The sequence below is a fragment of the Homalodisca vitripennis genome, chromosome 3 (genome assembly GCF_021130785.1).
Source record: "Homalodisca vitripennis isolate AUS2020 chromosome 3, UT_GWSS_2.1, whole genome shotgun sequence".
In the NCBI taxonomy this organism is placed as follows: Eukaryota; Metazoa; Arthropoda; class Insecta; order Hemiptera; family Cicadellidae; genus Homalodisca; species Homalodisca vitripennis.
This window is the reverse complement of record NC_060209.1, coordinates 121,448,070-121,463,783: the sequence shown is the minus strand read 5'-3', so window position 1 is coordinate 121,463,783 and position 15,714 is coordinate 121,448,070. Positions and strand designations below refer to the sequence as shown.

The 15,714-nt window shown below is 36.6% G+C and overlaps 1 protein-coding gene across 2 annotated transcripts in view; it reads right to left on the bottom strand.

Annotated features, from left to right (window-relative positions):
* The window catches only part of LOC124357450 (transmembrane protein 53), a 39,872-nt gene that overhangs the window by 13,044 nt on the left and 11,114 nt on the right, over nucleotides 1–15,714 (bottom strand). For both annotated transcript variants that reach the window (XM_046809272.1, XM_046809271.1), the window contains exons 3-4: nucleotides 3,645–3,920; nucleotides 485–636 (exon numbers count right to left, since the gene is read on the bottom strand). In XM_046809272.1, coding sequence (XP_046665228.1) covers nucleotides 485–636; nucleotides 3,645–3,920 — 428 coding nt within the window. The remainder of the gene's footprint in view (nucleotides 1–484; nucleotides 637–3,644; nucleotides 3,921–15,714) is intronic.

The window sequence follows — 15,714 nt, the reverse complement described above, 5'->3', positions numbered from 1 at the left end:
GATATATTTGATTAATATTTTTATTTCTTGCCAAAGGACCTTTTAAAATTATTAAACAGTTTGTCAATTCTTTGTGGAAAATAAAGTGATGAAAATTCTGAAACATTGAACTTATTAATTTGCCAGTTTAAAACAAGTCAATTATTTTTATTTAGAACTGTGATTTTTATTCAAGACAAACCAGATAATATTTAATAATTAAAAATCTAGTAATAAATTTTACTAAACATTCACTCGGAGCTTACTAATTAAAACATATTTTATATCGTCTTAGATGTCTGAATATTAATATCTACAATCCAAGTCGTTAAACAAATCATACACTAAGATTTTGTAAATCGTTTTAAAATTATTAATGCAATAACAGGTAATTATACAATTTTAAAAACAAGACATGTGGAATGTATAAATGTTTAGGTCCTCTACAAAAAGGATGCAACGTATTTAGTGAAGTATTGTTGGATGGCTAGAGACTGATACTGACCTATCAATTACAGGTTGGTAACGAGGAAGGTCCTGTTTCATCTTGACCATAACCTCACCCCACACGTAACCACCAACTGAGAAACCATGCAGATACAACGGTTGACACGATTTGTTCTTGTGAAGGAAGTGCAACACCTCATCTGCCACAACCTGGAATACATCAATAATAAAATTAAAAGTCAAATATGTGTCAAAGCAATATTTAATATTACGATCCAAATCCAAATTGTAATGTCCATTGATATGTTTAGACGATAAAGACCATGGTTTAACAATTGTAAAACAAGTAAAATTATTATGATAAATACATGACTTTTTTTGGGATATCAAACAATGCTGAGATTTCAAATAGGAAATATAAAGTAATTTTTACAAATGCATGATAAGCATATGTGTTCTAAGTTATCCTTATCAGATCATGGCCTAAAATTACAGCAGCTTAAAAAATATTTTAAATTTTGTGTACACAATGTGTTGAAAATGGACCTTCACCACACTTTGTTGAAGGGAACTTTTGCCTTTGTGCAGTTGCACTTCCGTGTAGTTATTCCATTAACTTGATTTTTCTTTCAATTAACATCAAATGTTAGTTGTGTTACACTAGGTTGGGCACTAGACACTTGGACTGTAAGCAAGTGACTACTAAAATCTATATTGGAATGAGAATGAAATAATCATGAAACAACCAACATCAGAAGTTGATTCTGAAAGGATTAACCCTTTCAGGGCCAGGACCAAATATGAGATGTCGCAAAATTTTTTCACATATCATATCCCCTGTGACTAGTCAAAAGTGCCAGGCTAAAATTGGCGATTTTGCAGTCTCTAAGATTAAAATTTATAACTTTTCATAACAATTAGAGAATGACCTAAAAGTTGCACCAAATTACTCGTATAGATATATACTATCAACAAGAAATATATAGATGTAGTTTTAAGTAATTTAAAATTAAAAAAAAATAGTGTTTTAATAGATTACATAAAATTTTTTTATTTTTTTAATTTTTTTTGTAAATAACTAAAAAAGGAAGTATAATTTTACTGTGGGAAGCTATTTTATTATATTGTACATTTAGAAAGGAACAACCATACAAAATTTTGTGTTATTTCTCTCATAAATAAATTTTTTATGACACATTTTGTATAAATACGCATAATTGTACTTCGCAACAAGTGATAAAGCAACTGACTCTTACATATGCTGCTTTAGTATGGTGGCCGAAGGTCGAACAAACAACAGCTGCAAAAAGGCTACAGAGTCTTCAGAGGTTAGCTTGCTTAAGCATCACGGGAGCAATGAGCTCCTGCCCAACACTAGCAATGGAAGCGGTTCTGGGTTATACTCCTCTTGGCCAGGAAGTGATGAGAACAGCTGCGATGAGCGCAATGAAGCTTCTAGGGACAAAGGTAATAAATGTTACCTCCCTAGAAGGCCATATGAAGATATTGGAAAATTTCCCTGAGGCTGAAATGCTAACCAAAGTATCTGATACTATGGTTAAGAAATACTCCTTTGAAAAACCATACACGGTCTCTATCGGAAGTAGGGAGGAATGGATTAAAAGGGAGGCCTACCCAAAAAAAGGAGTCCTGAAGTTTTACACCGATGGTTCACTCCTAGACTCAAGGGCAGGATATGGAATACATGGACCTGGAGTTGACATGGCTGTGCCCCTGGGAAGACATGCCTCAGTTTTTCAGGCGGAGGTCATGGCAATAGATTCATGTTCTAGAAGACTCACACAGTTGGGGACTAAAGGATTATCATACCTTATACTCTCTGATAGTCAGGCTGCACTGAAGGCACTGGATACCTGTTCGATTGATTCGAAAGCGGTCTGGGAATGCAGGAAGGCCCTAGCAGAGCTAGCAACAAGTAATAGAGTAACACTCGGATGGGTGCCGGGTCATGAAGGAATTCATGGAAACGAAAAAGCGGACATCCTCGCCAAAAAGGGAGCGGAATCCATATTGGTGGGGCCAGAGCCAGGATGTGGAATATCCTTCTCCAGCATTAAAGCTCTGGTTAAAGATTGGGAAAAGAGGACAAGATATAAGAATTGGAGCAGAGCCTCGGGTTTAAGAATATCCAAAATGTTTATCTCTCCTTATGCAAAAGGATGGACAGCTCTCCTAGACCAGAATAAGGAGGATATAAGACTGATATTAGGAATGTTGACAGGACATGGCCCTCTGAGAAAGCACCTTTTGAAGGTAGGCCTTAGTCGGAGCAGCGAATGTAGACTCTGTGGAGAGGAGGAGGAGTCAGCGGAGCACATTTGGTTGGATTGTCCTGCCATCGTAGAGACTAGGAAAAGATACCTGGGAGCATACCTCCTCAGCCCCAAGGACATCAAAGAACAGGAGCCCTTAAATCTGATTGGTTTTTGCAAAAGCCTCGGTTTTTGAGGGCACAAATAAAAGTAAGGGAGGCGCAAAGGTCCTTTTAGGACTAAGTGCGGGGACAAAGTGTCCTCTTCCCTCAGAAGGAAAAAAAAAAAAAAAAAAAAAAAAAAAAAAAAAACTGACTCTTACACTTCAAGAAACTTAAAATAAATATTCACATTATGGATGTACCGGTAAACAGATGATTGTAGGATCCATAAACAGTTTCAATACAGTTAAAAACACTATTTACCAAGAAATATTTACACAATTTTATTTGAAATTTATTTACACTTTTTCTATTTACAAATATGCTACATACTTACAATTTTACTCCCGTGAGATTGCAAATTGTCAGTCATTGTAACTACTACACACAATAGCTAAGCACGTAACTACTAACACTACTAATATTTACAACCACAAAATAAAATAATAAAGGAGAATCCAGCATACAATAGTACGATTACACTAAAGCATATTGAATGAACAAAAATAGATCGAGTCAGCTGATAATGTCACGTGACAATTACGAAATAAAAATACATAGACCTCCAAAATAAAAATGATATTCATATTAATTATCTACAAATATACCTGGGAATAAAAAAATATAAAACTTTAACCATTTGACGTTGTATTTATTTAAGAAAACGACGAATATCAAGGCAGCAATATATTGCCGCCTGGCACTTTTCAGACGCGATCTGTGGCGGCAATACATTGCCGCCTGGCCCGGAAAGGGTTAAAGTGGAAAATTGATGACTGCTCACCTGACTGCCACTGACAGGCCAGAGCAGTTGCCAAGGAGTGATATTGATGGTAAGCACATCACAGCCACGCCTCACATAGAACTCGCAGTACTTGTTGATATGTTTCTTCTTGGCCAGCATCCATGCAAGCATGACGACAAGAGGGCGGGGTGTTTCCGTCATCACTGCTCCCTGGTCCACTCGCACTGGTCCGGCGGTCACCAGCTCCAAAGATTTGGTGAGGGTCTGACGTGACATGGCCTGCGTGGACATCAGCATGGCCAGCGACCTTAGTACCTATGAGACATATCACTTGGCTCAGTGAACATTATTTACTTGACAGAATATGAGAATCAATATATCATAAAATAATATTTTGTATTTAAATAAGAATTTCATTTAATATTAAGATTATTAATAAGACATACATAAAAACATCATATATAAAAACACATTTAAAATAGAACAAAGCTTTGGAATATCTTTTAAAAGTTGACTTATTGAGTTTTTAAAGAGGTATATAATAATAAAAACGGAATTAAAAAAACTGTATTTCTTAACCCTTGTGCACTGTCCTGGATCACCTGAGTCATTTATGGTTTCAATATAGATATAAAGCATATCTCAGTTAAGTAATTCATGGCACTTAGTATCTTGCTTCTTTTCACCTTCATAAATATTGACCACTTTTTATACAGTTGTTATGCTTACACTTCAGTTGATTATTGACTATGATGATTGCTGAGACTAATTGGTAATTGGGTGGTCAACAAATGTCTCTATGTTGAGTGGTCAGTTTTAAATTATTATTTCAAAACAAAAATATTCAGAACAACTATCAGGATACTCAGAAACATCTTAACCTGAGCACATTGAGACCCAGCTTTTAGAGAGTTAAAAATCTTGAATTCCAACTGACAGTTGACTGATCAATAGGTATTCTAATTTAATGCATAATGCCTCACTAGTTTTGTTTTACAGAAATGAGGTTCCCAATGTATTATGTTAGCTTCATCCCAATTTATACAATAAAACTTCGAATCAACAATGTTGTGTACTTTTAATCTTTCTGTTAGTCCCTTTCTCATGTTTTCTTTGTGTTCTTCTCTTGTAACGTTTAGAAATCTTTTTTTCTTGCCAATATAGTCCCTGTTACATCTCCATTTTATAATGTAAACTCAGTTTTTTAAATATTGTGTGCCAATTTTTGGTTTTATTTTACGAGACTTTGTTTAAAAGTGTAATGTACTTTTTATCTACTCTTCTAATTAATTGTCTCCGATAATTCCGGCACAAAATAGGTTGACATAAATGTAAATTGATTTCTATTCTGATGGCAAATCAAGAAAACCCTGTTACCTTCACAAAACCTAATATCATCAAAAACAAACTTTAAACAATGAATACGCGTTTCCTGGAAAACATTATGTGGGTTAGAGGAATATATGGACTGTTTTGAAGTCCCGCAATGCTTGTAATAAGCCTTGACCACCGACCCTGACTTTTGGTTGATTCAAAATTAATATCCTCCCTCAAGGAACCAGGTTTCAAACAGCTGCAGAAGTGAAACTGTATGCGATGGTGGAGCCAATAGTGATCCCGAAAGAGAATTTGCAACTTGTCTCTCAAAATGGGAGAATCGTTTGAGCAAGTGAATCGTGTCCAATGGAGAGTACTTTAAAGTTTGGTTGTGGCTGGAAAAATACTTTTTGAGTAATATCGTACTTTCTGGACAGCCCTTGTAGTTCTTTGTCTATGTAGTGTCTGGTGAATACTACTCAGATATCTTTATGTAAAAAAGGCTACATCGAATCATCTGCCACCTTAATGAGAATTACAGGTAACCTCTTTTCATGTTTACTACAGGATTTTACTACATATCTGTATATGAAAAGATATGTCACCCAATGCTAAAATATGTAGCCACTTGAAACATTGTGGTTGCACTCTATCTAGCAGCAAATACCAGACACACTCATTATAAATATACTATAGAACAGTATTAAACATCTTTTGGGTTAACTGTGGTAATAACGATCAATAATTAATGTTTACATCAAAATCATTAAATTGAGGTTATTACTAGAAGATTCAAATTGATTTGAACTCTAAGCAAGAGATTTAGCACAGTAGTGCTATATACAAATTGCTGCATTAAACTAGGTCTATTCTCTTGTAAAGTCAAAGCTAAAGGAAATAAACATTATGAGATTCTCAATCAAGGAATAGGACAAGTTTAATTTATTGTTATCATTATTCTTCTCTAAAGCCACATTAACATCTGGTACAGTTTTATAGTAAACAACATCTACAAACTACAACAATATCCATTAACATTGTACACACATACCGTATAAGTAACTTAATCGAAACACACACACCATTAACAAACAAAGAGGGAAACAGTAAAGGCGATGAAAGATGGATATAAAGCTGATTAGTTATACAGTCACATTGATGTAATTCTAATTAGGTCAACCTTGAATCAATCTACTGTCCATTGTCCAATAAGTAACCAATTAAATCATAAACCACAATCATTGTTAACAGCAATAGACTGTAACAAGCGAGTTGGGTAAAGACAACACTTAGAACCATGAAGAAGACATTATTAGGCTACAGTTAAATTGGCAAAATTATTTGGAAAAATATCCAGCAAATGAATAATTTTTATAATCTATAAAGGCTTTCTTCTATATCTTACACAAAGCAATACAAAAATCTGTCACCTTCCATTTTTTATATTTTAATGATTAGGAATGTAAAAATAAAACTTGAGAAATAATTTTGAGGAAGTGGCCCCGAAGAAGATCTCTTACTAAACATTTACAAATGGTAACCTCTCTTTATATTTTGAAAGAAAACAATAAAAAATAATAGAAAGAAGAGAATTTTGGTACAAGCTGGAGATTTTAATATTTATTTGTTTGCTAGACATTGTAAATCTAAACTACATACAAATAAATATAACATGACGTTTATTGTACAACACCAAATTATCAGATTCTTTTCTTTCTTATTTATTTGTACATTTGAAATAATTATTTATCAAGAGAAAATTTAAATACAACTTTGAGTGATATTTACACAATAATAATTAAAAGTCTGAGTTGCCAATGCCATTTAAACAATTTATTACTATAAATTAATTTGTTATAACAAGGCTTTTGAATGTTTGAGGCACAGCGTGGTTTCTGAAAAACTAGCATTGTTAGGAGTTGGAGGTATCACAAAAGATTGGTTTGTGAGCTACTGCAAGGATGATCTTAGGTTGTTGAGCTACAGCACACCGCATCCGGACTTACAAACACAATCAGGTCAGACCCCATGCCAATCACGAGAAGAGTCCCTCAGGGATCTGTGCTGGGCCATGTACTATTTATATTGTTCACTAATGACTTTCCCTCTTTTACCTCACTGCATAATGTATGCAGATGACGTAACTCTCCTGATAAAATACAACTCAGCAGAAGAACTCTATTCCAACTCCTTGACATCACTGCAAAATACCTTCACTTAAAGTTAAAATAATGACCTAGCATTAAACCCTGAGAAAAACACAAGTATGAAATGAAAATGAAATGAAAAATGACTTTATTGAATACAACGTAAAACATATTCAATTGGCGAGGTTAGGACTATTAAGTCCTCTCTTACACCTAACCATAAATTAATAAACTCTACTATTACTGTAAAATAAGAGCCACAATACAGTTTACATTACTATTTTACAATCGAAAATTATAATATCTATTTATATAAAGTAATAAAATGAAACAAAGGTTTTCTATGAAACTAAAAATAAATACATAGAATAAAACTTACAAGGAATTTAACAGACATTCATCCATCACCATTCATACAAAGCCATCGTCCCATACCCTATGCCACGATATCGTCAACCCGAAGAGGCCCAAAAAAGATGGTCCCTAAGCACCCCCCGAAACCGTTCCCGACTACGAATACCTCTAATATGATCCGGGAGATTATTCCAAAGTCGACAAGCAGAGACTGTGAATGATTTACTGTAAATAGAGGATCTATGAACAGGAATAGATAACAGAGAGGCTCCACGTCGAGTATTCCAATTGCTTGTTTCAGAAATGAAAGAAAAGCGTTCAGACAGATAGGAAGGGGAATGATCGTTATACAAAATAGAATGTAACATGCTGAGAATGTGGAACTGACGGAGTAGATTCAACTTTAACAGATGTAACTGATTGATGAAGGGTGTTATATGGTCATATCGTCTGAGGTTGAAGATAAAGCGAACACAATAATTTTGAGCACGTTGTAATCTGTCCGAAAGCTCAACCGTCATGTCATTTATAACTTCGCTACAGTAATTGAAATGGCAGAAAATCAGGGTCTTCACTAGCATTACTTTCAAATTCAAAGGTAAATAAATAGCAAATTGCTTAAGACTATGAATACCAGCAAACACCCTGCCACAAGTCTCAGTAACATTATTGGCCCAACTAAGAGTTTTTGTAATAGTCAGTCCAAGATTTTTGACCTTGTCACTGTATGAAAGAGGATGACCGTTCAAAATGAGTGTAGGAGTGTTGTTCAAGTCGATACCGCTCAGAAGTCTGGAAGTTCCAATAAGAATAGTTTGAGTCTTGCTTTCGTTAAGTTTCAGTCCGTGTTTGAAGGCCCACGTTGCAATAGCGTCAATGTCAGTGTTCATGTCAGCAACAATGTTTAGATAGTTCGAAATGGAAAAGTAGTGGTTGTAAATTTGTAAATCGTCGGCATACAGGTGAAAAAATGAGTGTTTGATCATAGCAGTCAAATCGTCGATGTAAATTGAAAAAATAAGAGGGCCAAGGACAGAGCCCTGTGGCACCCCTCGATTCACAGGTTTCCAGTAGGAGTCTTTGTCGTTAGACCTAACACACTGCTGACGATCCGACAGATACGACCTAAACCACTCCACACAGCCATCAGAGAATCCGATTTTAGACAATTTCAAAAGAAGCAATGGGTGGTAAACGCAGTCAAAAGCCTTAGAAAAATCAAAAAGCGTTAAAATAGTAACAAGCCTTTTGTCCATTGCCGAACGTATATCTTCAGTGATTTTTAAAAGAGCACTCGTTGTACTGTGATTAGTACGAAATCCTGATTGAAAGTTGGACAAAAGTTTATTGGATTCGAGAAAGAAACATACTTGTTGATGCACCACTCTCTCAAGGCATTTAGATAAAGCTGATAGAATGCTAATAGGTCTGAAGTCTGAGGGGTCAGCAGGGCATGAACATTTTTGAAGTGGGCGAACAATAGCGAGTTTCCAAACAGACGGAAATATTGAAGAAGAAAGAGATCTGTTAAAAATATTTGTAATAATAGGAACTACTACGGGAAGAATATATCTCAACAATTTCATAGGTATTTTATCGGCTCCAACTGCGTTACTAGAAATTCTCAAGATCGCACTCATAACGTCAGTCTCAGTCACACTAGCAAAAGAGAACTGATGCCGAGCACGATTAAGTGGAACAACACTCAACTCATTGGTATAATCACGGGCCCCGGATAGATCAATAGGGATATCCACAAAGTAGTTATTGATTATATTTAGATCAATTGAGATAGGCTTATCAGAGTTAACTTTACCTATGCCAAGCTCTTTCACTTTTTTCCATAACGATTTTGTTGATTGTTGAACAGAAAATTGTAGATAGTAAAATCTTATTTTGGCATTGCGAAATTGTTGCTTGACTCTGTTCCTTAGTCTTTTATATATTAGCCAATCAGAAGGTGACTTAGTACGTTTTGCTTTACGAAATGCAGAATCTCTTTGAGCCTGCAAATTACGTATATCATCTGTGATCCAGGGAGCTGGCCGCCTAGTAACCCTCCTTGTCACCAGTGGAGCGTGCTGGTCACAAAGTGAAGAAACAAAAGAGCTAAATTTATTGACCATAAGATCAACAGTAGGGGCTAGAATTACCTCATTCCAAGGTAAAGCCCACGCATCATTGAGAAGAGCATCTGAATCAATATATTTGTAATTTCTGAAGGATACGAATTTGGGGCACGCCTTAGGAATGGATAGTCTGTAAACACAGAAGATGAGGTCATGTCGAGAAAGGCCAGGGGCAGGGTATTGTCCATGATGCACAACGCGATCCGGGTCAGCAACTGCCATAACGTCCAGCAATGTGTCGGCAGTAGCTGTGTGGTGAGTGGCGTTTAGTGGAAGAATAATTAAATTACAAGAAAGGAAGAGGTTAGTCAAGTTGGTCTTGTCGTAGTTATCAGGTCCCAGTAAATTGCAGTTAAAGTCCCCCATCACAATGACATGTCGATAAGGAGCCATAAAATTGATAAGTGAGTGTTCGAATTCCACATGAAAATCCAGGCCAGGTGCCCTGTAGCACACAGCCACTAGAACGTGTATCCCATTACAACTAATATCGATAATCATGTACTCAGGACACCCTAACCTGGAGTTATCGGAAGAGTAAAGGACAGATACAGGAAGATGAGATTTTACATAAGCGGCCACTCCACCGCCTCCCTTCGAAGTGCGGTCGTTTCTATAAATATTGTACCCGTGAAGCTCAACGCTCTTGTCAGTTATATGGGATTTAAGCCAAGTTTCAGAGACTAAAATGATATCAAATTGAATGGAATCGAAAATAGTGCGGAATTCATCTATGTGGCAGAAGAGGGACTGAGCGTTGACGTGAGCCAATTTAAGAAAAGAACGGAAAGATGACAGTGATTGGCGAAGAGCATGGTGGAGAGGAGGTGAGGCAGAGGCACCGACAGCGCGTCGAGCACAGGCGGGTGCGTCAGGACTCCGCACGGCTAGCCGTGACAAGACCACGACGAGGCGGAGCGACACGCGACACAGGCACAAGACTCGGCTACACACTCTAACCACACACACTCATACGGTTTAATAAAAAAAGACATATTCTGACAGTAAAAATCGATAATATTTTTATTATTTAAACATTCACGCAATGAAAACGTGGGTACTGACATAGTTTTCATTTACTCACTTGGTCAGCTCCAATAATTTAAATAATTTAAATAGTGGCAAAAAGTAAATTTGGGGGGGATCTTAAAACTGTTCTAACGACTTGGACTAAAAATTAAGGCGATTAGCTCATAAAACAAATATGTAATAAATAATATTTAATTTAGTAATGAATTAATATGTCCGAGCAAATATTTTGTTTCATATAGTAATAATCTCTAATACAGTAGGTTCATAAATTATAAATATTTGAATTAAGTATGCTATATATAGTATACATACATATATACGACACGCATATGCTTATTAAGACAAAATAATAGGTATTACGAATGTAGTTAATTTCAAATCAAGTATAAATATCATTAGGCTAGTAACTAATAGTATGGCTGTATTCCAACTTTGAGGTAAGAGACTCTGAACTAAAATATGTAGTTCGCTGAAGGGTATACATTACATATTCACATACATACATACAATGCACGCATACACACACACCCAAACACATATACACAACTTAGGCGAATAAAAAATAAATAAAAAGGTTTACTTCCATTCTATACGTAAGACAAAAGTATTTTAAATAATAGTAAAACATATTTTAGCAATATAAAACAATTTCAAAATAATTGTGAATATTAGAAGTAAAAGGAGGTTCTTAGCTGATAGGTATAGGTGTAGGCGTAGGTGCAGCCAGTCCAATCTTCGCCACAGGAAGGTCCGCCAGTCTCGTCGCCACACCCCGAGCGCCCTGATGGTCGACCCACATCACGCGTCCATCATGGGTCCAAGTGCTCCTGGCCCCGAAACGCACCGTCGCCTGTCGCAACACCTCCGTCCGCCGGGCCGTCAGATCTTCTCTGATTGTGACGCCAGATCCCTTAAGTCGTTTCTTGGAATCAAAAACCTTCCGCCGGTCCCTGTAGCTGCAGAATTGAACAATAATGGCACGACTCCTCTTACGGCCGTCAGGTGCTGGTCCAGGCTGAGATCTCCCGACGCGGTGGCTGCGACTCAACTGCTCTCGGGTCATCTCCAGGCCTAGTCGGTCACGGCAGAGATCGATCACAAGCTGGTCTGTGTCTTCAGCGGTCTTCTCCTCTACGCCGAATATCCGGATGTTGTTTCTGCGCTGGTATTGCTCCAGCTCATCTGACCTCTCTCCCAGCCTCTCATCAAGCTCACCCACACGCCTTGTTAGGATGATCACCTCATCCTGCAACTTCTTAACCTCTTTTTGCATGTTGGCGAGGGCATTCGTCACTGCAGACTCGACGGCAGACTTGACTTCTTCGGTGAGCTTGGCGAAGAGCGCTCTCAGTCCCTCACCGCCTGACAGGTAGTTGTTGACACACTTCTCTACGAAGGCAGCGTCAACTGTGTTGGAGGGCTTGTTATCAGCTGGCATTATCGATTTAGTAGGACTTGAAGCAGAAGAAGCGGAGAGCGAGCGCTGGAGTACGGGCTTATCAGTTGAAGATAAGAGAACCGGTTTACCCTTTGAACCTGATCTTAGATGAGGCGGAGAACGGAACATGAAATAATGATCGTTTTATCGTAAGAATAGAAACAAAAAGATTAAGAATTGGAAAAATATTACTTGCAATGTTTAGAAAAAAATATAATGAATACAATTGTGTAAGATTTGCGTAAGAAATTAACGAGTTTTCCACCAAAAATTAACTAAAATACGGAGCCGAACTGTACCACGTCTTACTCAAGACAAGTCATCCCCACTCAGTCTCGTACACTCAGACAAGTACACTTCAGCAAAAGAAAAGACCAAATACCAAGTATCCCCGATGTATCTGTGGTTAACAAGGTCACATTTTTAGGGGTTACTGTAAACAGTAACCTTTTAAATCTGCAAAAAGATCAGCTCTGGCATCTATGTTGTTAAATGAAATGGATTGGAACTGAGCAAGCTGTGAAAACAGCGTATTATGCACTAGTCGAATCTCATATGAGATATGGATTGATAGTTTTGGGTTGCTCTCTAGAAACCTCAATAGAATATTTGTCCTACAAAAGAAAGCAGTTAATCTGTAGCCAACCAAGAGCCTCTTCAGAGCTGTCGACAAAAGCCTTTCAGTCACTTGGCATACTCACTGTTATAGCCCTCTACATCTACGAAGCCATCTTACATGTCGACAGGCTAGACCTAAAAATAAATGGGGACATCCACAACTAACACACTCACCACACTTCCAGATACGTTTTACCTCAATATCGTCCGAAAACTCATAAACTTGCTACCAGACAACCTCAGGAACTTATCAGGAAATTAACTCAAGAAAGAACTTCGAGAATTTCTAGTGACAAGAGTATACACTCTGGAAGAGTTACTGACAAGTAGTATATAGTCAACTTAAGTATTCTTTGCTCATGACATTATTACTGTACTTAATGTTCATGTAATAAAGAATTTTGATTGATTGATTAGATATTTTTCAATGGGTACAATGGGTAGATGGGTACTTTCTAATGAATTGGAGGCCACCCATTCAAAGCATGGTACGCCTGTTATGATTAGACGAATTACTGAGTGTATTGTAAAATTTATTTTACTTTTCACTTAAGATACTTATTGATGTCAAGGAAGTTATTCTGTATGGCAGCTTGTACCAAGTTGGTCAAGGTCATTGACCTGTGTGGTGACAGCATGCATATGCACCCGGTCTGTGTTGGTTGTTAGTACTCGCTTTTACTGTACACTTTATATAGTGAAAGTTTTTTACTGTGATATTTTTTAAAGTCTTTTGGTTTTCCTGAAACTTATAACAGCCACTACATGATCTGGACGGTTAATAAAGATTGAAATATCTCTTCTTAAAAAAAAATTATGATAATGCTCAATAATAAAAATTTGTCTGAAATTTTAATAACAAATATGTTTTTACCCAAGTTTTTGTTTAATTTGAAGGTTCTCACTAAGAAATAGATTTAAAGTACAGATATAAGTCTTCCCCACAGATATATTTGAGATGGGATTTCGAAAGTAAAGTTCTAATATATATTGAGCATTATAGTTGCTGATTAATTCCCTATATATTATGTAATACAATACTGTGTAATACACTACCATTTACACTTATGCTATCACATTACATTTGCTACACTTATTTACATTTGTTACATTGTTCAATAGAGCTAATACAATTTGAACTGTCACCTCTAGTTAGTCTAACCCTTTGAAGATTTGAAGATCAATTGGATTTAAGGACAATAGAATAATATGCTAATAAATACCATCCTATCGATTTGTGTATGGCCATTATATAATATGTGAGACAGGGTGTCCTAAAAATGCATGACATTTTTTTGAAATTGTAATGCATTTATGTTATCATTTTCAAAATAGTTATTGTTTTAACATTATATTCATTAATACCGATGTAAAAGACTTTCCAACCAAAGTATTCTGTATTTAGGATCATAAATAAAACAACAACACAGTTCAGAGAGAAGTGGCAATGGCTGCCATCAACATTACTGTTGTTTGCTTCAGTACTGATGTACCTGTTTTGTTTTGTTGTCATGGTGATGTACTGTGTTTGTTATTGTTTGTCATAATAGGTTAAACTTGTGTTAAGTTTTAGTTAATAATGTTTTAAGGGGAGCACTTCGTAAAAAATCTCAAAAATTACAAATTTTTTTTTTTTTTTATTAAAGTTTGGAATTTCCCGATAACAATGGTGGTATTAAATTTTTTTTATGATGACTAGAAGTGTCCGAAATATTTTTTTTTTAAATAGGCCTGCAGGCAGTTTCGGGCCTGTAGCAGTCACACTTTGAATGGTGCTGTTATAGTACTACTTCGTTGCAGTCATGTTCATGATTTGGTTGGCAGTGACAGTTTGTTATGTCAACAACTTTTCACTAACCAACAAAACATCTGTTTTATAACCATTGCTTATAACCTAGGTAGCATACATGTTTTGGTTACTGACATTTCTGTTTTAGAGAGTGAAAATTACGTAAATGATTATGGTTTTTTGTGAGTTTAGTGGAGAGTTCTGAGTATTTTTTGTTATAAGTGTAGTGAATTTTTTATAATGCCACGTTCAAAGCCTGCTTTCAAGAAACGCGTTTTCAAAGGAAATCAACATAAACCCTCCAACTAGTCCTAGGCCTAGTTTTCTCAGGATCAAGTAACAATCGAGGTACCAATACTCAAATGTGGATAGGCCAAGACCTCAAAGTGCATCTTCTAAGAAGGTCAGTCCTTTTTTGAAACAGTACCAATTGAATGAAAATGATGAGTCTGAAAACTGTATAGTTAATATAGGATTGTTGAATGAGGCTCTTAGTAACGTTTCAGTGTGTAAAAATTGCCATGGCCAACTTGTTTACAAAGTAAAACACATTGTAGGCCTAGCATCAAAAATTATAGTCAGCTGTTCTGATTGTGAAAACACTATTACTGTGACAAACTCTGAATTAGTCAGGCCTAACACTATTCAGAATGAAGCAAAGTCTGATAGGCCTAACACATTTTTATGACCTAAATCTTCGTTTGGTTTATGCTATGCGTAACATAGGCAAAGGTAGAGTGGCTGCGGAGAAAATTTGCGCTTTTTATGAATCTTACACCTCCGCCTTTGAGATTATCATGAACATGAGCATTACTTGGGTTCAATTGCTGAGTTAGTGTGTAAGAAGTCAATGCAAAGTGCTGTGCAAGAAAGCTGTATCGGATTAATGATGGTTGCAGGAGGACCTCGCTATAGCTGCTGATGGCTCATGGCAGAAGCGGGGTCACCTTTCACTAAATGGAGTGGTATCAGTGACATCTTTATCAACCGGTAAGGTCCTAGACATCGAGATTTTATCTAAATATTGCAGATGCACTAATAGACTAAACAACACGCATGGTGATGGCTGTATCGCAAACTTTGAAGGTTCTAGTGGAGCCATGGAAGTTGCTGGAGCAGTCGCAATTTTTCAGCGCTCGCAGGCATTGTATGAGGCTCGTTACCTTGAATACCTTGGTGATGGAGACAGCAAGGCGTACTCCAGTGTATGCGAAGCCAAGCCCTTTTGGTGATACTGCCATAACAAAGATAGAATGCATAGGCCATGTCCAGAAACGGATGGGAT